The following is a 24,290-nucleotide window of genomic DNA, read 5'->3' on the forward strand; positions in this document are numbered from 1 at the left end:
GTCTGGAGCCGTCGGACATGTGTCCGGGCGTCTTGTGTACCTGGAGATTTGTTTAAACTCCGTTTCCCATGACAATTTATCCACATATTTGGTAATAAAATACAAAATCTGTTACAGTACAACTTTTCCAGCAGGTAACCCACTTTTTGAACCAATGGAAAAACACAACAAAAATCTCCAAATAACTGGTCTCGACTGATCAACTAGTTTTCCACCCACTGATGATTTTGTAATTGCTCCAGTTAAATCTGACGTGCCGATTACTTCTGGCCGTATTAATTTTTTCGCTTGATAGATTACTAGGCACATCAAAAGATTTTACGATCAAAAATTGGTTTTGCTGAGAGTTTTTTTTAAACCATTGGAACAATTTAGTAAATGTTTGCTAAATAATAATGTGACAGCCCAAAAATTAGCTCCAGCAACTAAAATAGGGCCATACTACAAACACAACAATATGTTATAATAGCTGAACGTGACATTGCTTCATTAAAAATTGAAAGTTAGCAATCACCTAATTACCTATAAAACAGTGTCATGTTGATATTATGAATATATTATGCATTTTCTTTTGTGTTTCTAGACCTTCTCACTAAAATAACTAGAAATACTATAAGATTATCCGTTCTTCTTAAAATTTTGTTTTTTTTGTTTTTGAGTTTTTGTTACGTTGATGTTTTACTTTTGGATTAATCAATCGCCTCGACAAAAGTAGTGTAAAACTAAACATTATGACAAAAAAAAAAAGAAGAGATTCACCAAAGTCGAAAAAACACCAACTGGTATTTTTGTCTTTGATTCCATCTTTTATTAGTAACTTTTTTCGACTTCATTAATATTTTATATATTTTTTTAATCCGAAATCAAATAGTTTCGAAAACGTAGAAAATACTAGGACCAAAAATTTTGGAACGGGGAATCCTGTCTCTGGATAATGTTATCCTTTCATTGTCCTGCCCAGTAACAAGCAAGCCCAGATTACAGAGAGCCGTAAATTCCAAAGCTCTATTCAGACCTCCTGCATGCAATCTCTCCCTCTAGCTTAGAGGGGACAATTTGAACCGAACCGATTGGATATCTAAACTGATTACTGGAAATTTTTCCGAACTATAACCGAAATTTCTCCCGTAGGTATGAGTATGGTTGAGACTTTGAATAACCGAATGGATATCGTTTTGGTTATGGTTTAACTGTTATCCGAACAGATATCGGAATCGAACCGAACCAAATATTAAAATTACAAAAATAGCCTTTGTATAGAAGTATATAACATTTAGCGCGTAGGTTTTCCAGATCACAGTCGGCTCTCTCTCACATAATCACTCCTCTAGCCGTCGATCATCAATTCATCATCACTCCTCTCGCCGTCGATCATCATCTTCATCGACCTCAGTTCCACTCCCACCTCCGTTTTTCTCTGTTCTCTATTCGTCCGACATCGAAGCAGATTGTACGGGTGAATCAAATCAGGTATGAGCTGCAGGAGATATATGGGATTGGGGATTCAATCGATGGTGACCTTCCCTGCCATTACTCTCTCTCTATCTTGTTTTCGTTTTGTTCTTCTGCATCAGGAACTCGATTAATTGAATCTGCGCTTCTGTTCCTATTTGATTATTTAGTCCCATTTTATCTGCTGATCCTCGTGTAAACTATGTAAAAGTTGTGCTTTTCTGTTTTTATTTTTGGGCAAAATCGGTTACCCATTCGGTTCGGGGATTACCCGAACCCCGTTTGGTTCGGTTATGGTTCATTCCTCTCCTCCCCATTTGTGTATCGTGGCAGATTCAGTTAGGATTTCGGTTTTGGTGATCGGGTACGGATATGCCAATATCTGGTGGTTTAGTTTGTACCCCCGAACTGCAGCGGAAACGAGCGAAAACGATATTTCAAGGACTTGGTGTGTAATTTTCACATAGTACCCAACCTATTTTACACTACAGTTTGTATGTAATTAGGTTAACGTGTTTTTAGAGAAAATATGTAATTAGGTTAACGTGTTTTTAGAGGAAAACAGAGAGGCGAGAGAAAACGCACGTCTCAGAGAGATTGCGAGAAGACTTGTACTCTTGATTCGATTTCATAGTGGCTCCCGTGGTTTTTCCTCGCGTTGAGATTTTCCACGTATATCTCATGTTCTTTCTTCTTCTTTTTTCTGTTACGCACTATTATTTCTGTCTGTCTGCTTGCAATTTATGTGATCATAGTTTCCAAGATCCGTAGGGCGTTGTGAGTTGAACAAGGAGTTCAATTCCTAACAATATCCGCCCTGAATGCCATCCCTTCTGGCCACAAATTTTTGCATTATGGAGGAGAATTTTAGCTTTATGACGCAAACTTTTGCATCAAGGCCGCAACCTTTTGTATTATGGCTGCGAACTTTGCATCATGGCCTCAAATTTTTGCATCATGGCCGCAAACTTTTGTGTCATTGCTGCAATTTTTTGCATCATGGCCGCAAACTTTAACGTCGTGGCTGCAAAATTTAGTATCATGGCCACAAACTTTAGCAATGTTCGATCTGTTTCGTCCATGTATCTATCGATATTTGATCAAACTAATTTTTAACGTGGACAACATACTCGCCGAGCTTAACAAAATGAACGATTTCAATCATTGTTGGTATGGGCCCCACAATTTACCAAACTCATCAAACCCCCAGATCTACACTCCCAATCACCATGTGCAAGCATCAACCAAACCAATTTTGGCTAGAACTCAGTCTAACCACATACAAGCCCCAAAATGGGAGATTCCTCCCTCACCATTGACAAGGTAACTCCCACCACGACGAACAACGACCGTCGACCACCGAGGTTCCTCTCTCGCTTTGTGTGTGTCTGTGTCTCAAATTAGAGAAATAAACCGGCCAAACTGGACCGAAATCAATTGAACCAATTATAACCGGTTCGGTCCCAAAATAGGCCAAAACCCTATTTCGACCTCGACCTACCTGGCGCGTATTTTTTTCTTCCCTCTCTGTTTGATAACTAAACCGAACCTTAATCGTTATTTTTTGGGCACAATTTCAAAACCCTAGCTTTTGTTTCCCAAAACCAGGAGCAATATGAAGGTCTTCGAGATCGATGGAAGCACTCTCACTTTCGCCCTCTTCGCAGATGTCACCAATTCCAAGTACTCATCTTTCTCTCTCACTCTCTCTCTAAAAATACATATTTCTACTTGTATCTGTGTATACATATGCTTAACTGCGTATCATGTTTTCGACTTGGTTAAGCGCCTTAATATGTTTAATCCCGTATAGGATTTGTGAAAAATATTACTCCTATGCTATTGGAAATAGTTAGTATTCATGTTGAGATCAGGGTAGAAGTTTGGATGGCAGGCATCTTGAGGGTGAATGGGAATGTGATTGCTGAACTGTAAGATTCCTATGTTTGAGTAGAATTGTAATAGGAATATGATTGTTGATCTCCTAATTCAGGAGCAATCAAATTCCTGAATAGAAGAGGAATCTCATACCTCCACTAGCCCATGGGAATCTAAGATTACAGGGTAATCTAATTACGAAGAAAAAAAAAAGTCTCGAAGTTTTCCCTTTTTACCCTACTACACACGTTACCTACATTCCCTCTGGTTTCATTCTAATTTACGAGTAGTAATTTTCCTCCTTAATATGTTATTTCATTATACAGGTATGCCTATGCCTACGTATATTTCTATGTATTGTACGTATTATCAAACTCACATTCACTTTTCAAATCTGCGCTTAAAAGTGGTTTTGAATTAGTATTTTTCTGTGTGTTTGCTATTTAAAAGGATCGTTTTGGGTTATAACTGAGAAATATCAATTATGAAGGGACAAGGGGGGACGGTTTCTTATGTAGAATAAAAACCAGCAATTTCAAGGTTAATCTAGAATTTATTTACTTATTTGAGATGATCGTCTTGAGTAGAACAATTTTCTTTGGTTCAATCCTATACATGAAGTTTTCTACTTGTTCTTTTGCTTTTTGTAGAAGTTTGTATTCTCCATAACTATGTAGTAGTTCACATTGAATTTTTAAATTATTTCTACTATAAGTATTCCAGAAAGAAATTTTAAACGCTTGGCTAATGAGCGTATTCATTTCTTAAAAAAAGTCATCTGGAAAAATTGGGGTTTAGGATGAAATGGTGAAGAAATGTTAAGGGGTAGCTTTGGTAAACAAGCTAAAAACTCCATTCCATTCCTATGCTCTCAATTGAGAAACCAAAAGCTTGAATATGATTTTAACTTTTTTCCCTAGATAACATTCCTATGTTAACCAAACACTTGAATGAGATCATCCATGAATCAAATTACTGGGAACCCATTCCTGATTCTTGCTGTCATCCAAACTGAGCCTAAGCGTTATTGGTGTTCGATGTCCTGATCTACTAATCAATGTCTTTGTGGATCATATTCATGATATTAGATACTTCATTGGAATGTACAGAAGGATTTACTATTTTACTCGAAGGAAAGCTTTGCAATGGTTTACGTGCCTTCTAAGCTTACTTATCTTGCAGAGAACTTCTGGACTTGATGCAAGCTGGAACCCTGGAACCAGAAGTAGCATTTCTCAATGCATCACTTGTACGATTCCTTTCATGCATTCCTTTACCTGCCTTATATGCCGTGTTCTCATTATTTATTGTTTTGGTGCGGTGTGGTGTGGTGCTCCGCTAAGATTACCCGCAAGGAACTTTATCTAACATTACTTTAACAATCACGACAGATCCCAGATATTTTCCCTGTTCTAGCAGCTGCACATAAGACTCTTCTGGCCAAGTCCCGGGAGTCCTTGACAACACGCACACTTCATTCGGAGCTTGTTTACAACTATTCAGGCTCTAAGCATGTAATTTCTACTTGTATTTAACTTCTGTTCGTATTTTATTCTTCATCATTTCAAGGGATTCACTTCTATTCTTCGATTATTACAGATTACAGAATCATTCAAAAGGTGTGGGATTTCTGAAAGCTCAACTTATGTTCTTGTGGCTCGTTTTGGTTCTTATGTCGATGAGGTGAGAATAATGGTGCAGTGTTTCTTTGACCTGTCCAGTAAAATTTATTAGTTGGCTAGCCCAGTATCAGATTTAAATTCCCATTCTTATACTAGATGAAATCCATCGAGAAGCTTGTCAAGGGTAAAGAGATTGATTTGGAGGAATTGCTAGGAAGAGCAAACCAAGCCCAGATACAGAAGGTTTGTGGATATTTTCAATAGCTTGCTTTGGGTGGAAGTTTGAAATGCCGTGTCTGCCTTACCTCTTGCTTAACAAATGAAAATCCTTGTTTCTCTGTTTCAGCACTACAAAATACCTGGTCCGGAACTGGGAATATCTTCTCTTGCAGATGCTATTACATGTAGGATTGCTGCCCGTGATGCTTTGTGATGTAGAAAAATTTAGCTATTTATTTCGGGATTCAGCCCATCTGTATCATTTGTATGCCCGTCTTGGCTCCATGTTTTTTCTGGAATACAAATCTAGAAGCATTGAAGGTTGTAATGTGACAATGGATACAGTAGAGGAGCAGAGTTCTCACTGGCCACTCGAATCTTGTTGGACTTTATTCCAAAGTCAAACCAGAGTTCAGTAAAAATGAATTCTGAATGGAGATTTACGAGTCTCTTTCTGTTTTTTTTTTTTTTTTGTTCTGGTAAGTGCGTCCGTTTTTACTTTGGCGTGTCATGATTATTTGATCACGGAGAAGGTGGTGATAAACTGCATTGTGGTGTTGGCTTTAAGGGATTACTGCCTTGTATTATTGCCTTTAACCAGTTGGTGCTTATCAAAGCAGAGAAACAGTTTGGGGAGTCAATATCTGCTGCTGCACTGAACAATTCTTTTCCAATTTTCACAAGTCAATTGATAAGTTGAATGTAAAAAGGTTCTACTCGTACAGTTGACGCCCCCACTCTTTTCATTTACGCATCGATTTTACACGTTTACTTTTGCGATCGTGGGTATTTCTATCTATAAAAAATTGTTGGGAAGTCCACTATAGCATATTTGTAACCCACTAAATCCATTTCTAAATTTCATAATCCTTCTAGTCCACTAATTAGGTTTTGGTGAGGCCTTAAGTCCAGTTCAATTAAAAAAGAAATTAGTTCAGGATCAAAATACTCTTACCTTTAAAAACTGTTAATTTGATATATCTCACTCCTATAAAATCTCTCATATCCCACTCCTATAAAATCTCTCATATTCACGTTGTTCTCATATCCAGAAGGGAAACAGAGTCCAAACGAGAGAGAGAGAGAGAGAGAGAGAGAGAGAGAAGACTACCCTTTCCATTCAAATCTCATATTTTTAGCCCATTATTCGTTCTACGTTTGAAATCCCAGCAGTTACGTTAGAATAAAGCGACAGAAGATTCTCATTTTCTGATACACTGTATATAATGTAATTGTACATATATAACGTTATATACTCGTTCATCAGTTCTCATTTAACGTGCGATACTTACATTTTACGTTATATACTCATTCATCGGCTCGCATTTAACGTTATATGAGTTTTTGAAATCTCTTTTTAATTATAATACAAGAACATATAACATTCCACGTTTACATCTGAACGTACATATATTAACATAAAATGGTATATGTTCTATATTTTTTTTGGAGTTTTGCTGCACATAAACTCCCATATAACATTATATTTTTACTTTATTGAATTGGTCCGCGCAGCGGCCTCAATGACTTGCTTCGAGTAACAATATATGTTCTTTTTTTGTTGGGAGGTACACAAGTCAGCAGCTTTCATATAATGTTATATGTTCTATTTTTTTGGAGTTTCACAGCACAGAAACTCACATATAACGTTATATGTTCTACTTTATTGAATTGGTCGGCGCAGCGGCTTCATTGACTTGCTTCTGATAACCGTATATAAATAATTTTATATATGTTTACAATGCAAAAACAAACAAACAACCTTATATTTATTATTTTGCCATATAAATAAATACACACAAAAAAACGTAATAAGTGTGACAAAAAATAAACATATAACCTTATAACGTTATAAATGAGATTCTGTCCTTTTTAACTCTAAAAAAAATGGGAAAAAGAAGAAGAAGAGATCTCGTAACTTCTTTCCCTTTGTCACCGTCGCCTTCTTCACAGTCGACTTCACATGTAACTTAATACTCTTCACCCTTTGAACAACTGCACAAATAATAACTCAGTAAGGCCGCTGCGCGGACCAATTCAATAAAGTAGAACATATAATGATCAGAGTTTGATATAACCATATATACTCGCAATTAAAACACTAAATTAACCATATATGTTAACCATATAGGCCTGAATATATAACCATATATGTATCTTAACAGCAGCAAAAAAAAGTACAAAAAACATTCAAAAGCAAGCAAAAAAATAGTTTTAGTGCAATTGGACTACCCGTTTATAGACTTGAATATATAACCATATATTTATACGGGGCGGTTCCGGGGACACCTAAAAAAACACCTAAAAAAACACCCCATAGCTCCCGATCAAATTTTGATGATCCGAGCCGCTCAATGTGATCAGAACGTGATTTTAAGGGTACCCGCAAGAAATCAGCAAAAAAAATGACCGGGAAGGGCTTGATCCAAACAGTTTCGAACGGTTTTTTATTGAACGGTTCAAATAAAAACTGCTTAAATCAAACCTTTCCCGGTCATTTTTTTTGCTAATTTCTTGCGGGCACCCTTAAAATCACATTCTGCACACATTGAACGGTTCGGATCATAAAAATTTGATCGGGAACTATGAGAATGAGATTATGGGTGTTTTTTTGGGTGTTTTTTTAGGGTGTCCATTGAACCGTTCCGATATTTATATATGCATAAATATACAACCATAACCATGTATAACTATATATATAACCATATATGTTACCCAACAGCAGCTAATCAAAAGTACAAAAAACAAAACCCTAACATATCTGAACATATAACCATATATGGTACCCAACAACAGCTAAACAAACGTATAAAAAAACAAAACCTTAACATATCTAAATATATAACCCTTCAAATGTAAAGAACCATACCGAGGGACACAAGGTGACGAAGATCGAGTTATTTGTTACGATTTGGAAGGGCACCTGATGTTTTGAACAGATATATGATGATGAAGGTGTTGGCGACGGTGGTAGCGGTGATGGAGGGCGGGAACTCGGCCATGGTGGTAACGACCATGGATGGCGACGAAGGGCGGAGAGGAGGAGGAGGAGGAGGAGGAGGAGTGCACCGTGGCGAGCAGGCGAGGAGTGAACCAGCGGTAGTGAGTAATCGGCAGGGACGGGATGTGACGGTGACGGGAGGTGGGTGGCGACGGCGACGACGACAGGAGGCTGCAATGAGAGATTTGTCTATGGTTTCTACCGAAGAAGCTGGATCGTCTGGAAAAGGGGAGGGAGGGGGAGAATGGGCTGGGGCTTTATAAGGGGATTAAATGGATATGTTTGAAATTGAGGAAATAACGGGGCAGATTTTTTTTTCAAAACAGGGGGTATGTTAGACTAATCAAGATTATCATATCCTTATTAATAGATTAGTGGACTTAGGGGGTTATAGAAATTAGAAATGAACTTAATGGGTTTGGAAAGTGGTATAGTGGACTTATGAAAAATTCTTCCTTCTATCTATTCATCTCGGATACTGAAGAAAGGCCATGATGTCATTTTTATGGATTGTTGTTAGGGTTTGCGATTGGTTTCTGGTCTCAAATTAGTGTAAAGACCTCAATATTTGAATACTATCAATTAAGTGTTGGGATAAAACTTGGGTTAAGGATTTTTTGGTTTTTGGTAATCAACCAAGGGCAGTTATTAGACAGAGCAACCAAGAGCTCCTGCATGCAATCTCTCCCTCTATTGTAGCCGCAAACTTTTGCATTCTGGAGGCGAACTTTGGCTTCAAGGACGCAAACTTTTGCATCAAGGCCGCAACCTTTTGCATCATGGCCGCAAAATTTTTGCATCATGACCGCGAACTTTTGTGTTTATGCCGTAAAGTTTTGCATCATGGCTGCGAAATTTAGCATTGTGGCCGCAAAAATTTGCAACATGGCCTCGAACTTTAGCGTCGTGGCTGCAAACTTTGACATATTGGCCGCAACATTTTAGACCATTGCCACTAACATTTTTGTCATTCCAGTTCCTTGTACAAATCTGCTTCTTTCATGTATCTATCGATGTTAGATCAAATTAGAGTAATTTTTATTGAGGACAACAAACTCGTCAAGCTTAACAAAATGAATAAGGTAGTATTCTAGATTCTGGGAAAACCTTATTTTTGAAAAATAAGGTAATTCCAAGCTAAAAAATTATGTGTTTATGGACATAATTTAACACATAATTTTTCTATCAATATGGATTTTATTTGATAAATCTCATTCAGATCTTTTAAACGGTGCAAAAAAAATTGAAAAAATATTTTTTATTTTCGTGATATTTGATTTTGAAATTACTTTCTTTTAAAAAAAAATGTTTTAGTAGAAAGCGGAACAGATCTAATTTTGATCATTGTTGGGAAAAGTCTAATGGTATTGACAAGAACCCCACAGAAATAGTACCGACGGTCGCGCCGGGCGAAATCGTATCCTACATATATTGGATGCCGTTGATTTTCGCATAGGGCCCCCTCGGTTTTTTTTTTATTTAAATTTTTGGACAGCTCGAATTTATAGTCGGTGGCTAGAGACGGCTGGACGCGGCCGTCGGTACAAAATTTCGGTGGGGTTCTCGTCGGTACCATTAGTAGCACTCTTGTTGTTGTGAGTCCCCACAATGTACCAAACTGGACCCAATAAGAAGGACAGAGAGCCGAATTTCAAAGCCCCAAAGCTCAGTTCAGAACTCCTGCATACAAATTACAGACAGTCACCACCACTAATCCACCAACAGAGATTCTCAATATCTTCCAATCCCCTTTCAATGGGTTCTGCAACCGAACCCAGTCACCACCAATACGACCCTAACCCTATCAACAACATATCTCGCTTCATCCAATCCACTGCATCCAATCTCTCCTCTCTCATCCCCTTCCCTAAGCCTTCGCCGTCGCCGTCCCAAATCTCCGCTTCGCCGTCGAAGATCTTCGTTCCTCTCCCCTTCGCCGACTCGCGCCCTCAACTACTATCCCTACGTCCTCCCCCTTACCCCTATGAGTCGACTCAGGCCGACTCGCCCTCGTCTTCGTCTCTCAGGGGAGCGTCGTATCTGGGCTTGAGGTCCGCCGGAAAGGGCGGCCCGGCCTTCGTGGGCCGGGTGTTCAGCATGTGTGACCTTTCTGGGACTGGACTCATGGCTGTTTCCACCCACTTCGACATACCTTTCATCTCCAAAAGGTCCTATACTCCCTCTTTACCCCTTACTTTTTTTCACCATATCTATGTGTTCGGTTCGGGCAACTTCGGGAAAAAATGACAGCCCATGACGTGTTTTGATAATTAATACCCGCCAAGGACATGCTAATAACATTTGTTAATGCTGAAAATTTCTCGGCGAGTTATTAAAACGCGTCAGTGGCCGTCATTTTCCCGGCAACTTACGTGTAACTCGACTAATCCTTATCCTGGTACCATCCACTCACGGGGCCCAATTACTTGTACCTCGACTAATCCTGGTAGCATCCACTCGCGGGGCCTAATTAATATTGGAGCAAGTGCCCGTATGAAGTGGCCTAGGGCTGCAAACGATCCGCAGCTCGTCAAGTCTCGGCTCGGCTCGGTTCGTTTGCATATGCTTGGCTGGTTAGCTCGAACCTTAGTTGCAGGAAACTCCTAAAATGGAGCCGCCCCCTCTTTGGGAGCCCGCTTTTGCGCTCCCAACTAAGGAGCTTGATGGGAACCCGCTCCCATTGAGATAAGAGCTCGCTCCTTACAAAGATGAGAGCTTTTGTATGATCTTTGTATAGAAAAACAGGGATTTGTCACTTGGCTTTATTCATTGATCTTCAATGAACACATGTTATCTAGCCTGAGTCATGATATCTTGAAAAGAAAATCATATATTGTAACACTAGCCCATTTCTTACATTTATGGCGGATTGGCCCATATTTTTACTTCTTAAAATGATTGTACTTGCAAAGTGAATACTCTATGCTACATTATTTTTATAATATATGTACACGCTACTCTCACGCTCCCAACCTTGGGAGCTTCTGTATTCCCCCACTCCCGCACCCGCTTCTGCTCCCGCCTCCACTCCTGCTTCGTGCAACTAAGGCTCGAACACTATGAAGCCTGAGTTGATAACACCTTTTTCAGGCCAACTAATGCGTACCTCGACTAATCTCGGTACCATCCGCTTGCAGGGCCCAATTAATTCTGGAGCAAGTGCCCTTATGGACGGACTGACCCAGAGTTGATAACACGTTTTTCGGGCCAACTCAAGCGTACATTGACTAATCTTGGTACCATCCACAAGCGGGGCCCAATTAATGCCGGAGCAAGTGCTCGTATGGACTGGCCCCGAGTTGATAACACGTTTCGAACTTGAGACGTTAGGAGGAGTCCCCACCCTTTTCATTCATGCATCGATTTTACACATATACTTTTGTGATCGTGGGTATTTCTATCTATTCATTTTGGATACAGAAGAAAGGCCATTATGTAATTTTTATGGATGGTTGTTAGGGTTTGCGATCGGTTTCGGGTCTCAAATTAGTGTAAGACCTCAATATTTGAGTACTATCAATTAAGTGTTGAGATAAAACTTGGGTTAAGGATTCTTTGTTTTTGGCAATCAACCAAGAGCTGTTATTGGAGGGAGCAACCAAGAGGGAAATCACTCAGATTACATCAAGAAACAATAGACAAGCAGTCTAAACATTTTCAAGGAAAGGAAACTATCAAGTTAATATACAACTTCGGATCAACCAAGTGTTACAAAGAGAAGAAACTAAATCAGAGGGCCTGATGTTCCTGTTTTGTGAAGCCTTGACCCTAACTTCAAGCTTAATCGGAGCAACGAGTGATGAAGGGGGCCTGAGGATGCCTTTGTAAATCTGACTATTCCTTTCTTGCCAAAGGAAATAAGCCATGGCAGCAAAATATAGCCTTCTTAGCATTTGGGAAACCTTTGCTTTTAAAATTGGAGCAGCACCAAGACACCTTATCAGACCATAGAACAGGACCAGAGGGAATGCAACAGAGCTTAGCCAGTTGAAACCAGACTTGTATAGAGTAGGAACACTCAAAGGAGAGGTGATTTAGAGTGTCAGCATCATGGCAGCTAGTGTTCTAAATGGCGCTCGGTGCTAGTCGGGCGGTGACCCGCCACCAAGTGCCTAGGCCTCCTAGGTGCCGCCGAGCGATTCGGCGTTTTTTTTTTTAAATATATATTTTTAATATTTTTAAGGTAATTAAGCTCTGCCAAGATGGCCGCCTAGCTCAGCCAAGCCCACTGAGACGCTGCCTAGCTCCGCCAGATCTTAGCCGCCTAGCTGCCAAGCTCCGCCAAACGAGCCGCCAAGGGTGAAATCTTGGCGCCGAGCGCCGGCGGCCGCCATTTAGAACACTGATGACAGCAAAGAGAACAAGTAGAATTGTCAAGAACCACCCCCCCCCCCCCCCCCCCCCCCGAACTGTGAAGTCCTTTGTTCTTGAACTACCTCTAATAGCATTCCATATAATAAAGTCGTGTCTAGGAATATACTTAGAAAACCAGTGGGATAATGAATCCTTAGGGCATTCCATATGAAGGAGACTTGGTACTTTGAGGAAGAAGCAGCAGTCAACACTTGGATTTGGGGGAGATGTAGGAACAATAGGGGTTAAAGGGAAACGGTGGGGGAGAATAATGTTGCATGATTTTCATAGGTGCATTTTTCTGCTGAGGGATGTTACTCGGTTGTCACTATGTTGGTATCTGTAAGATGGGAGAACCTCAAAGGCCAACCATGCACATTTGCACTCTGCAATGGGTTTTTAGGGATGCCCTTGAAAACGTATACGTTAGCTAATAGAGGAGCAGTAGCCTTGGGAAAATTAGTTTTCTATGGTATACCTTGAAGATTTCGAAGATTAATGATCATTGTTCTCTATCCTTCAGAGTGAATTTTTTTTTTTTTGATGAGTAATTAATTATATTAGAGATAAGGCATTAAGGGAATGCCACCCGTATACAAAAGAAGGCCACATAACAAAAAGGCCCTATACATTGCCACCGGAATGGAGAAGCTCAAACCAATCTAAAAATTGGTCAAGGGATGGAAAACAATCTCCCTTGTACCAACTGTACAAGCTATTCACAAAGAAAGATTTTATCCTAGAAATAAGTTTTTCCACTGCTTCAAAAACTTTTGAATTTCTCTCGCGCCATAAGACCCACATCAAACAAAGCGGGATCATGGCCCACAAACTTTTCTTGATTAATGTTGTTTCCCTTTTGGTTGGACAAAACCTGTTACTGTTGCCTCGCCATTTGCATTCTGTTATCAGTCTTGAGTGTCTTACGAACAATTTGGACCTGTCTAGACAATGGCAGTATGAGAGGTGGGATGTAATTCTTCCTCAAAGATCTATCCAGTCTTTTGAAAGGACCAAAACTTTCAATCTCAGAAGGGTTTATTTGGCGGAAGATGATTACAGCAACTTGTTTCTTCTAAGCAAATATTCGTATGGATGTGTCGGTGTGAATAGGATCTCATAGGTTTCCTGCTTAATGGTTGACAATGATTCGATATCTATCTATCCTCCGAGTTCAAATCTCCTATAACTTGGCAATTCGTGACATGCAATATATAGGTGTAGAGGTCTCTCTATTACATGGTTCTTTTTCTTGTTTCTTACTTGTTATCGTTACTTTCTTTTGTTGCTGAAGTAATGTTTAACTGCTCTAATTGTGGTTAATCCTCTTTGACCTGTAGAACACCTGAATGGATTAAGAAGTTGTTTGCATCAGTTGCTAAGAGCGAAAGAAATGGCCCAGTGTTCCGCTTTTTCATAGATGTAGGTGATGCAGGTAGGTTTGGCGGTGCCTTCACATGTTTGTTTGCATTTGAGAAGCAAGTTTATGTATGCAGTTTAAGTGTCCTGTTCTTGTGTCTATTTATTTAGACAAAGATACATATTTTCAAAGTTGGAAGTTAACATGATTATAAATGTCTGTAGGAAGAAATGTCTTACATTCAAAATTATTATATTTTCCAGTTTCGTATGTTAGAAAGCTGAATATTCCAAGTGGTGTGGTTGGCGCTTGTCATCTTACTTTAGCATATGAGCATTTCAAGGTATGGCCGGAGCTGTATGAATGGTAATTGTATTGGTTTCATAGAATTCAATTTCATTGTGATCTCACATCATCTCTAATTCTCTTCATTCTCCATATCGCTTGCCCTCTAAGTCACTACATGTATGATTGTGCTTTTGTATCAATGTTTAAGGTGTACTGCATTCTGATTTTTTTTATTGTATATTGCTCTATTACATGAAACAAGGTAAAATCTGCATGTCCTTGTTCGTTTGGGGGTCTCAAAACCCCTGGGCACGGTTTCCAATAAATTTTCTCTATCTCTCTCCACTCATTACTCTCAAAAACCTCCCTCAAAACCCCCAAACGAACAAGGCTTTTTTTCTTTCTACCACTAACTGGATTTGCGTGTCTATTTAGAAGGAACAGATAAGTGATAGATGTGCGATATAGTTGTAATGACAATGCACAGATAAGCAGTCAATTGGCTTGAGAATGCCACTGATGGCCTTTGTTTGGCTTTACTTCTTGTCTCTTTATTTCCTTTTTCGTTATAATATTCTAAGATTTGGAAGCATAAAAAATCTTTTTATCTCATTTCACTACTGGGGGCACGACGAAAAAAGTATGGGGCACGCTACGTGGCGTGTCCATTAAATTTAATAAAAAAGAATTCATGGGAACATGGGAGGGGTTAAATATGCAATTTTTGAAACTTTTGGGGGATAAATGTGTATTAGTTAAAATGGTTTGAAAGCATAATATGGTGTATATGATGTATGGTCATACATATTGATGCTTCATGCCCTACATCTACATGTAACTATGTTTCCATTGGTTTAAAGAGGAATTATTGATTTATTTATTTTGGTTCATGTCCCTTTTGTGTCCATGTCCCCATTTATTTAGAAACCCCGTATCCTGTGTCTGTCTGTATATGTGTCCGTGTCGGCGTGTCCGTATTCGTGCTACATAGCCTAGGAACATGTCAACTCTTCTCGTAAATGCTACAGTTTTTGTCTTTGCGTGACCAATCCCAAGGAGATGATTGCATAATGTAGGCCATAGGTGACAGTTAGTGTAAAACCCTGCTGGACCCTTCATGCTAATGCAGCCCATGGTATGATGTCTGACCAAGCTGAATGATGTAATGGGATTCATGTAGCTAAAAGCGAAACAGTTCATCTGAATAGCGTTGCTGAAGCAAGAACATCATAAATGAAAGTTTTGGGGAAACAAATAGATATGTGATTGTAGAAGGGTGTCCTAGAAATGGGGATATGAAGATGGATGAGAGGCGAGAGCTGTTATCTTCATAAATCATGCAAGTTAAGCAGTTAGTGGTAGCATGCTTTCGAACGATCGGAGGATTTTATGATAAACAAACAAGTGGTTCATATGGAAGAAAGTGGATGGTTGAACTTGAAGGTGCTATAAGGATAAAGGGTTTGGTAAAGACAGAATGCATGATGGCTGGTGCTTTTCTATGAAATGCACTTCCAGGTTGAGTAAAGCATCAATAAAAGTGTTCTATACTACCACAAGCTTACTTGAAGTAACTTGAGCTTAAGCTTTTGGGCCCTGTAAGGCCCACTTTGTTCAAGTTTATAGGTTATAGAAGGCAGAGGTCGTTAAAAAGTGTACCAATGTTTGTCAAAACCAACCCCAAGGCCAAGAGTTTGTGCAACTTTTCTCCTTGGGTTGACATCCATGCTGTTTTCGAAGACAAATTACTTGCATATCTTTTATAGCTTATGTGTCGAGTTCTCGATTTCATAACTTTCTTGTCATTTCATCCCAAGTTTCATTTGATAGACCTTTATCTCTATCCATTTTGACGTAGTTCACCATATGTTATGCAGGAGAAACCTCACTTGTTCCAATTCGTTCCAAATGAGACACAAGTAAGATACCATGGTTGCATCTGATTAGCAACTGGCATTCGTTTGTAATTATTGTGTTTAACTTACAGGTCAAGGAAGCCAATAAACTTCTCAAGCTAGTGTCACGTAATGGTGGAAGAAAAAAGATTGACGGTGTTCCTGTTTTCAGTGCTCGGAACTTGGACATTGCTATAGCAACAGCTGATGGGATCAAGTGGTATGCTAATCTGTCAATCTATGCTTTGTCCTTAATCTAAAGGTTCTAATTTCGTGCAACTTCTTTTCTTTCTTTCTTTTTACTGTATGGTTCATTCATTAATATTGCTTTGTGAAGACCAAAACCATCTTCTCAGCATTTGAATTGACGTATGCTAATCGTAACAATTTGCTTTTGAATTAAGTAAAGAATGGATTTAGCATTCGTTAACATTCATTTGCTGCCTAAATTTGCGGTGTTGAGGATACGTGTCTGCTTCTTGTTGGAAAATGAAATGCTGATTGCTTGGCCCCTTTCAGTCATTATTCTCCTTTTCTCAAAGGGAGAATAATAAATGATCTCCCTGGATTTGAATTCTCTTTTTCAGTGAAGGGTCTTTTCAGTAAAGGGTCTGTAATTTTTTGTTTAAGTTCATATTTCCCATTTGCCTAAACCTATGCTTGTTCTTCCTTCTAGTGCATAGTGCAGAGCATCTGACACTTGCACTGGTGTTGCTTCCACTAGGTATACTCCGTACTTTTTTGATAAAAACTTATTAGACACCATTCTAGAGGAATCTGTCGATCAGCACTTCCATGCATTAATACAAACTAGGCGACAACATCGGGATGTTCTTCATGATGATGATTCCGACACAGAATTGATTGAAGAGACTGGAGAGAGCATTTCAGAACCACCAGAGGTATGAAATACCACCTGTTTATTTTTTTCTCTTTACGTACTACTAAGAAGTTAGGGAGCTAGACATGGCGTAGCCAGAATGTGGCATTAGTGGGGGCACCTATGAAATACATTTTCAAGGTTTTTTTTTTGAATATCCAACGATAAGATAAGGAAAAAAAATTGCAGTCAACAAAAAATGAATTCAATATGTCCGTTCAATTTGTCTTGTTTATTTGTTTACTATATGAAAAATGAACAAACATCTTTAGTGAACTTTTCCATATTTAGCTGAAGGAACTTTTTGAAGTTTAGATGAGAAGAATCGAAAAAGGAACAAAATTGCCTCATTTGAAAAAAGAGCAATGAAAATAATAAGCAAGCAAGACCTCATTATTCTACATACTATTGAATTACCAACACATGTTTTCAAGGTGTTATGCTTTGAAGAAGGAAACATTATGTATAAACTGTGTAATAAAAGTATTAAAATTGAAGGTGCAAATTAGTTCAGTGTTTGAGAGAAAAAAAATGAATATTGCAGTGGGGGCGCATGCTCCATCCGCCTCAGAACATCGGGGTTTTAATTTGGCTTTTTCTTTTGCTTCCTCTTCCCCCCCATCCACTGGAAAAAATAGTGAAACAATAAATTTGATGTAGAGAGCATGTGCTTGTTCCTGTGTTTGTTTCTGTCATTATTTCAACTTTTGTTTTGCCTTCCTTTCATATATTTCTTTTCTTGTTTATGCTATGTACATCTATTGAACAATTCATGTATGATTCCAGTTTGGTGAATAGGTTCACACGAGTCATTCTTACTCTGTGTGTGTGTGTGTGCATATGTTTTTTGGTGCACATTATCGTATTGAAGAAATTGAATTTTTTAGTGACAGTATATTATTGTCCCTTTAGTGTTTTATATGCTGCTGCATGTCCTTTGTTTTGTAGGTTATGCGTGCACTTACGGAGGTAGCACTGGATAAAGATATATTTTCGGATCTTTCGAGTCACGTAGAAGAGGCTGCAAAATTTCAGCTTCTCAATGCTGTTGACAAAGTGCTCCTGGGGAACAGGTGGTTACGCAAAGCCACTGGAATTCAGCCGAAATTCCCTTATATTGTAGATTCATTTGAAGAAAGGTGCCCCATGCTAGTCCCTGTTTCCCTTATTTTCAGTTGTTTGATGTACTTCCTTGACAGTAAAGCTGCCCAGGATTTGGTTTCCTTTACTGTAATGGAAGAACTTCATTCCACTAGCCCTCCCATCTCTCAAGCTTGATAGTATGAGAGAATTATATATTCAATCACCAGATGAGTCCTTTTTGTTAAATTGCTTTCTGAAACGGCAGAGTTTAAAAGTAAGTATAAACAATTAGTGGCAAATTCTACTACACTTAATTCACCCCAAGAGGTTTGGCCTTGGAACATGATTAGGTTTTGGAACGTTATTTCAATGCTACTCCTTTAATGATAAATGTAAAATGAGCTTAACACGCACTCCTTCCTCTTTTCTTTTTCTTTCCCTTCTCTTTCATTCTCATATCTCCACTCTGTCTTTCCTTTGTTATATTAACAATTATTAATTTAACTACTCATTAACCTAGGTCCTCTTAGTTTTAATGTTATATATGTTAACCAATCAAACCTATTTTTCGGCACATACATGTTAAATGATTGATTAGATATATAATGGAAATATTTATCCTTCTTCCATGGTTCACAATTTATGGAGCTGACGTTTCATAAGCATTCTTCACCGTGGGCCACCTTCATTGCCCCCTTATTTTTCTCCGTCAAAACAACCAACCAACCAATGATTCTATCTACATGCAAGCACTGTGCATACATGGAGCCATATCTGGTTTTGAGAATAGAGTACTAACTATTAAGTGGGAAAAATAACTGATGAAATAACTTTTTGTTGCCCCTAATGGTGGCGATGCATAGTTGTTTTGGGCTTTAGGTAGGAGGCAATAGGTGTCCCGGTTCTGTGATTTTGAGACCATGGGCGGGGGATATTATGGGTAAGCAAGGGTTCGGGTGCGAATACTGGGTGGTGGGAATGAAGGGAGATGGAAGATGATGAAGACAAGGTTAGGGTTTTCAGATTGATGAGACGAACATGAAGACAATGGTGCCCTAGTTCTGTCGCATTCGAATTTGACTTTGACTTGAACTATTTTTCATGTGAACTCTCAGACTAAGCATGCATGCAGACTCTCCATCAATGTGGACCGCATTTGTAGCAACAGGAAGGTGAAGTATAGAGCGGCTAAAACACATGTAGTCAACAAGGAAAAATGGCTCTCTTAATTGTTGGGGTGAATTGATTTATGAATAATCACCATAAAACAACTGACTGTGGTTGCTCTTCTTGTTTAAGTCACTGCTTGCCTTTTTTAAGAGTGATTTACTAGTGTTTTGTTTGTTGTTCCAGGGGAATGTCCCCGAGTTGCTCCTTTGTTAAGGTTCTGTTTCTGTTGAATTGAATTTCAGTAAAGGAAAAATAGAAAAAAGAAGCTATAAAATTCCTCTTCTGAGTTTGTTCTTGGTGGCTCCGATTCCTTGAATCTGTAGAGCCATAGCACGATTTCTTGTAGGGCATTTTTTTTCTTCTTTTGAATCGAGATCGTCTTCATTTGGTGCAGGACTGCAGCTTCCTTGCTGAGGGCATTGGAGTCATCCAGCTCTGTTACCAATTCTGAATTACGAAACAGTAATTGCCTTCAGCACCATGGTACTTCAGAGCTGACACTGAAGGATAGTGTCCAAGCTAAGCAAGGACAGAGATTGAGTTCTGGATTTCCCTTCGGAGATTGGTGTAGGCATCCATTTTCAAACCAACCGCGCCATAATCAATCAGATAAGAGGTGTTTCTGTGCTTCTTCATATTGTACTATGGAGATTATTTCCAGAATCTCATCTAAAACATGGAAGCACCCAATATAATAAATATGCACACACAAAAGGGAGAACACCTAGTTTGCATGGTCCTGTCCGAATTGCCTTCGTCTACAGAAAAGTGAATTCACTATGACAAAAATAGAGATTTAAATATATGAGATGTCCAAAATACTTGAACCCCATGGTATTTTTTTCCCCGCCCTTGCATCTTTGTTTTTCCCCTTACATCTTTATTTTTTCCCTCGCCACTCTGTCATTTTCTTTGGGTCCTGTAAACCGCTATCTATCATACATCAAAAAATCTTGCTGTTCGAAAAAAATAAACCAAAGAATCTTAGTTACCCATAAACCGAACCAAATAGAGCCCAAGTCCCAATCAATTTTGGTCATCTAGCATTGCGTTCTGTGATATTTAAAAATTAAGTCATATTCATACTTGAATTCATGTCATAAGTGTCTAACGTGGTCTTTATGTGCTAGCTGGTTTTTACTTTTTACCCAACGCTCACCCTTCTCCTTTATCCAGGCTTGGCTGTGTAGACTCTAAGCATGAAACTGGTGGAATTAAGAATCTGATTCACCTTACCCTTGCTAAATCTTTTAATTCACATCAATAGAACAAAAGTTGTACGGGACTACACCAATCAACACGAGTGGAACAATCCTAACAGATACGGCCAGACAAAAAGAGACCCCTGCTTCAACGTGCATTCTTCGAGCTCACTCTGTTTTTGTGCTAATTACAACCTACCCCCTTGCTTGCAGAGTGGAAGCTGAAACCGGCCGACCCATGAGACAAGAACTGCAGCAGAGCCCTTTGCTTCCAAGGATAACAATGGTTGGAGTTGCGGCAGGCGAAGTGAGCAAATCCAATTTGAAAGAGATTGTAGCAGATTTGACGAGAGAGTTAGAACATACAGAGAGGGGAAGCACAGTTAGTGCCACAAGTACTGAATCCAAATGCGAGGATAGGGATCCGCTCTTTGTGGCAAATCTGGATGGTGTACCAAAAAAAGGTTCGCCTGGGTTTGGACGATGGTTTCTTACAGTTAACTAAGGAGTCTTGTTATCACGAACGTTTCCTATTTCCGGAGCTAGGGTGGAAATATTTACGAATTTTTTTTATAACCAAAAGGGTGAGAGGGGATAACCAACGTAGCAACCCCCTAGGAGTGGAAATATGTACTACTAATCAATCTTGTAAATTGGAGATGTAAATAAACATGGTAATGTAGAATGTCTTGGTTGTGGAAGCACTGACATTGTGTTTTGTCAAATGTTGCGAGTGGTTGAGCTGATGTTGCACTGGTGGCTTGTAATTTCGACATCTGGGTTTGGAGTCCAGCTCCTGACAATTTCAGCCCGAAAAGGATTATTTCCAGGCTCATATCAATGATCAGAACTGTCATTTTGTTTGGTTCATTAAACCGCCCAAAGCTACGGCTACTGAGTATGGCGTCGGGCACGGGATAATGAATGTTGGGGTGAGACCCGTAGCTCCGTTCCTCTCCAACCTTTTCTATCTATCCTTACAAGCATAAAGCAGACCAAAAATCAAGTTTATTGGATATCATAAGATATGATTTTGCCATCTTGTACGCATTTATTTTGAAAAAAAATAAGATTGCAACAATATATCAAAACCCATTTCAATGATTTCTTGCAATATGAATGTGTTGAAAATCATATCAAACGCTATGTGACTCTTGATGTGTTAAAAAAAATAAATGGTCACAATCATTGAATTGGGCTCGGGAAAAAAAGTCGGGTTGAAGTTTTCTCCAAATAGATTGGAGAGTAGCTGGACTCGCACATTTTGCCTTTTAAATGGAGTATCACCATGGTCACAATCATGGAATAATTTTTTTTTTTTGCGGGATCATTAAGGGTCCTACAAAGATATTCAAACCGCAAGTCATTCTTAAAATGTTTTGTTATGGGTTCCTGAAAAAAATTTGCTCAATCGGATATTGGTAAGAGCTGTTTCAGAATTCATAAGGTGTAAAATTTTATAGGTATTCAAGTTTTATTCTACGTGAAGGCTCGTAGTAGTCCTAAGTAGGGTTGCAAATGAATCAAGTCGTTCGTGAATTGTTCGAAACTCGATTCGGTAGAAGTTCGTTGGAGGTCGATTCATCTGCTAAACGAACCGAACCCGAACTTCAATTTTAGGCTTGTTTACGAAATGAACTGAATCTAAACTTGACTATATTTGGCTCGATTTGTCGACTGAGTAAACCTAACCTAACCTAGCCCTCAATTTTATGCTTGTAGTAGTCGTGAGGCATTCATTTTTTTTTTTTTTTTTTAAAAATCATAAAAAAGAGGTTTGCAGTTGATGTTGACAAAGGCCTTGTGCCAACAATCTAACATCATTGTGGTTAAAGCATTTTAGGCCGATTCCAAATGGAGTTCATGGTGAATGATCATCATTGTATTATTTGACTGGAGTAGTACTCTTTTCCATGTAGTAATTGTCCCAATTGCTTGGTGGTGTTTGACTTTGGGGTTTTCCATCCATCGGAGAAAAGACCCTTGAGGATGTATGCTGTGATGAAATGAGGCACAAACAAAGGCTAAAAAAGGAACCCAGTTCTTAATTTCTTACTAGTACAACTACTACGAAAGGACAAGAAGGCAAGAATAATAGATCAAGAAACTTCATGATGTATAGAGATTGACAAATAGCATGAAATTTTAACAAGTATATGGAGACTAATAGTACTAGACTTGATCGGTGCAGGTGAAGTGGTAGTTCAGTAGTAGGTATTATGTACTCTAATGCATTTAACTGGAGGTCATATCTCAATATATAACTTTAACCAACAATACTGACTTTTGCCGAGGAGAAAAAAAGATGCCATCAGTGCTCAACAGGGCAGTCAATTTCGAGTTGGCCTCTGCTTGAATAGAAACCCGGCCTGACATTGTGTGGCATGTGACATTCGTGGTAATGGTGATAATACGTACACATGATCATATACACTTTCCTAGACCTCATAGTGTGTGGCACTTTCTCCCCCACTCTACAAAGTGGTGGGCGGGGACTGATCTCTCTCTCTCTCTCTCTCTCTAGACAGAAGCAGATATGGGGTGGAAAAGAGAAGATTTGAAGGTTGGTTGTTTGGACAAAAAGTGCAAAAAGGGTAGAAGTGGGAGGGGATGAGTTAAGCTTAATAGCTAGATTGGAATCGATCCATGATGTTTCTTTTTCATAAAGGCTACTGAACTGTACATATGCATGTATCTAACTATCTATACATCCCTATCCATCAGTAACGTGTCCTCCTGCCAAACCCATGATACTCCCCCTCAATTCCCACTCATTTCCTGTAACCTCAATGTGTTGCCAAACCCACCCCTCTCTCTCTCTCTCTCTCTCTCTCAACTTTCATCTATTTGTCTATCCCATCTAGCTAACCTATATGACTAGGAGGCCAAAAGTACTCGTCTTATCCTACTTAATGACCCAATCTTGACTACAATCTATATACTTTCCCCATTCCAAAATTTTTGGATTTTTTTGATATTTGTATCGTTGTTTCAATTTTTATATCTTTCTATATTTTTTTTGGTCACTCGTTAATTCCTACACTACATTACACTATTGGAGGTTGGGGGAGAGGGCAGGGTTCGAACCCTGGATGAGCATGGGGCAAGGGAATACCTTTCCACTTGGGCTAGGCCACCACCTTCATCTTCCCATATAAATCTACAAAAATATGCAATATTAATCTTATTTTATAGTTTTGGATTACATCTATAATACTCCCTCCGTCCCTTATTTATAGTCCGGTATTCTATTTTGGGCTGTCTCTTAATAAGTGTCTATTTTGTAAAGTTAGTAGGTAAAAGTTGGTGAATTATCTATTTTGTCCCTAAAAGTAGATTCCATTTTAAAAAGTAAGTGAGTAAAAGTGTAATGATGATGTGTAAGTAGGGAAAGTGGAGGAAAAAGTTGATGTGAAAGATATAATGATAATGTCTTTTTAATAAGTTGGAATTACGAAGCAGGATACTTAAAAAGGGACGGAGGGAGTACAAAATTATAAAAAATATCGTAAATTGAGAGATATAAGACTTTAAAGAACTACGCAAATATCGAAAAAGACCAAAGATTTTGGGACGGAGGAAGTATATGAACTAGAAAATGGAGAGAGAGTGTGTGTGTTTAGAAAAAGGAGTACTTTGAGGTAGGGGTGTGCACGGGTCGGGTTCGGCCCCGAACCTGAACCGACTGGTCGGTTATCGAATTTTTGGGACCCGAACCCGAACCGAAGGAGGGGGGGGGGGGGGGGGGGGGGATACCCGTCCGCGTAACCGATTTTTTTGGCCGGGTAAGGTCGGGTAGGGTTTTGGTCGGGTCCGACCAAAAACCGAAGTAAACTATATGAATTCGTGCCTTTTGGTCGGGTCGGGTCGAGTAAAAAAAAACAGCA

At 39.1% G+C, this 24,290-nt stretch overlaps 3 protein-coding genes across 4 annotated transcripts in view; all 3 read left to right on the forward strand.

The window, feature by feature from the left end:
* Positions 1 to 24,290, forward strand: part of LOC131319672 (probable NADH dehydrogenase [ubiquinone] 1 alpha subcomplex subunit 5, mitochondrial) — a 65,558-nt gene that overhangs the window by 21,945 nt on the left and 19,323 nt on the right. The window lies entirely within an intron of this gene.
* On the forward strand, positions 1,256 to 5,608 carry LOC131319673 (uncharacterized). 2 transcript variants are annotated; one of them, XM_058350050.1, is made up of 7 exons: positions 1,256 to 1,514; positions 3,061 to 3,135; positions 4,513 to 4,579; positions 4,722 to 4,844; positions 4,930 to 5,013; positions 5,109 to 5,195; positions 5,299 to 5,608. In XM_058350050.1, the coding sequence occupies exons 2-7, from the start codon at positions 3,068 to 3,070 to the stop codon at positions 5,383 to 5,385; spliced, it is 516 nt and encodes a 171-aa protein (XP_058206033.1). In that variant the 5' UTR covers positions 1,256 to 1,514; positions 3,061 to 3,067; the 3' UTR covers positions 5,386 to 5,608. The 2 variants fall into 2 exon arrangements, with proteins under 2 accessions (XP_058206033.1, XP_058206032.1); XM_058350049.1 differs by having other exon boundaries at positions 1,285 to 1,470.
* On the forward strand, positions 9,835 to 20,979 carry LOC131319667 (uncharacterized). Its single transcript, XM_058350039.1, has 9 exons — positions 9,835 to 10,340; positions 13,866 to 13,960; positions 14,149 to 14,228; positions 16,051 to 16,092; positions 16,161 to 16,288; positions 16,793 to 16,970; positions 17,897 to 18,087; positions 19,596 to 19,817; positions 20,617 to 20,979. Exons 1-9 carry the CDS (start codon positions 9,928 to 9,930, stop codon positions 20,906 to 20,908), a joined length of 1,641 nt encoding a protein of 546 aa, XP_058206022.1. The 5' UTR covers positions 9,835 to 9,927; the 3' UTR covers positions 20,909 to 20,979.

The sequence above is a fragment of the Rhododendron vialii genome, chromosome 3a (assembly GCF_030253575.1).
Source record: "Rhododendron vialii isolate Sample 1 chromosome 3a, ASM3025357v1".
NCBI classification, from domain to species: Eukaryota; Viridiplantae; Streptophyta; class Magnoliopsida; order Ericales; family Ericaceae; genus Rhododendron; species Rhododendron vialii.

Bases quoted from the DNA above. Each gene is read 5' to 3' on its own strand.
- LOC131319673 (XM_058350050.1), top strand. From the start codon at position 3,068: ATGAAGGTCTTCGAGATCGATGGAAGCACTCTCACTTTCGCCCTCTTC. The intron at 3,136-4,512 runs GTACTCATCTTT...CTTATCTTGCAG, and splicing joins GCAGATGTCACCAATTCCAA to AGAACTTCTGGACTTGATGC. The intron at 5,014-5,108 runs GTGAGAATAATG...TTCTTATACTAG, and splicing joins TTGGTTCTTATGTCGATGAG to ATGAAATCCATCGAGAAGCT.
- LOC131319667 (XM_058350039.1), top strand. From the start codon at position 9,928: ATGGGTTCTGCAACCGAACCCAGTCACCACCAATACGACCCTAACCCT. The intron at 14,229-16,050 runs GTATGGCCGGAG...TATGTTATGCAG, and splicing joins TAGCATATGAGCATTTCAAG to GAGAAACCTCACTTGTTCCA. The intron at 19,818-20,616 runs GTGTTTCTGTGC...CCTTGCTTGCAG, and splicing joins CATAATCAATCAGATAAGAG to AGTGGAAGCTGAAACCGGCC.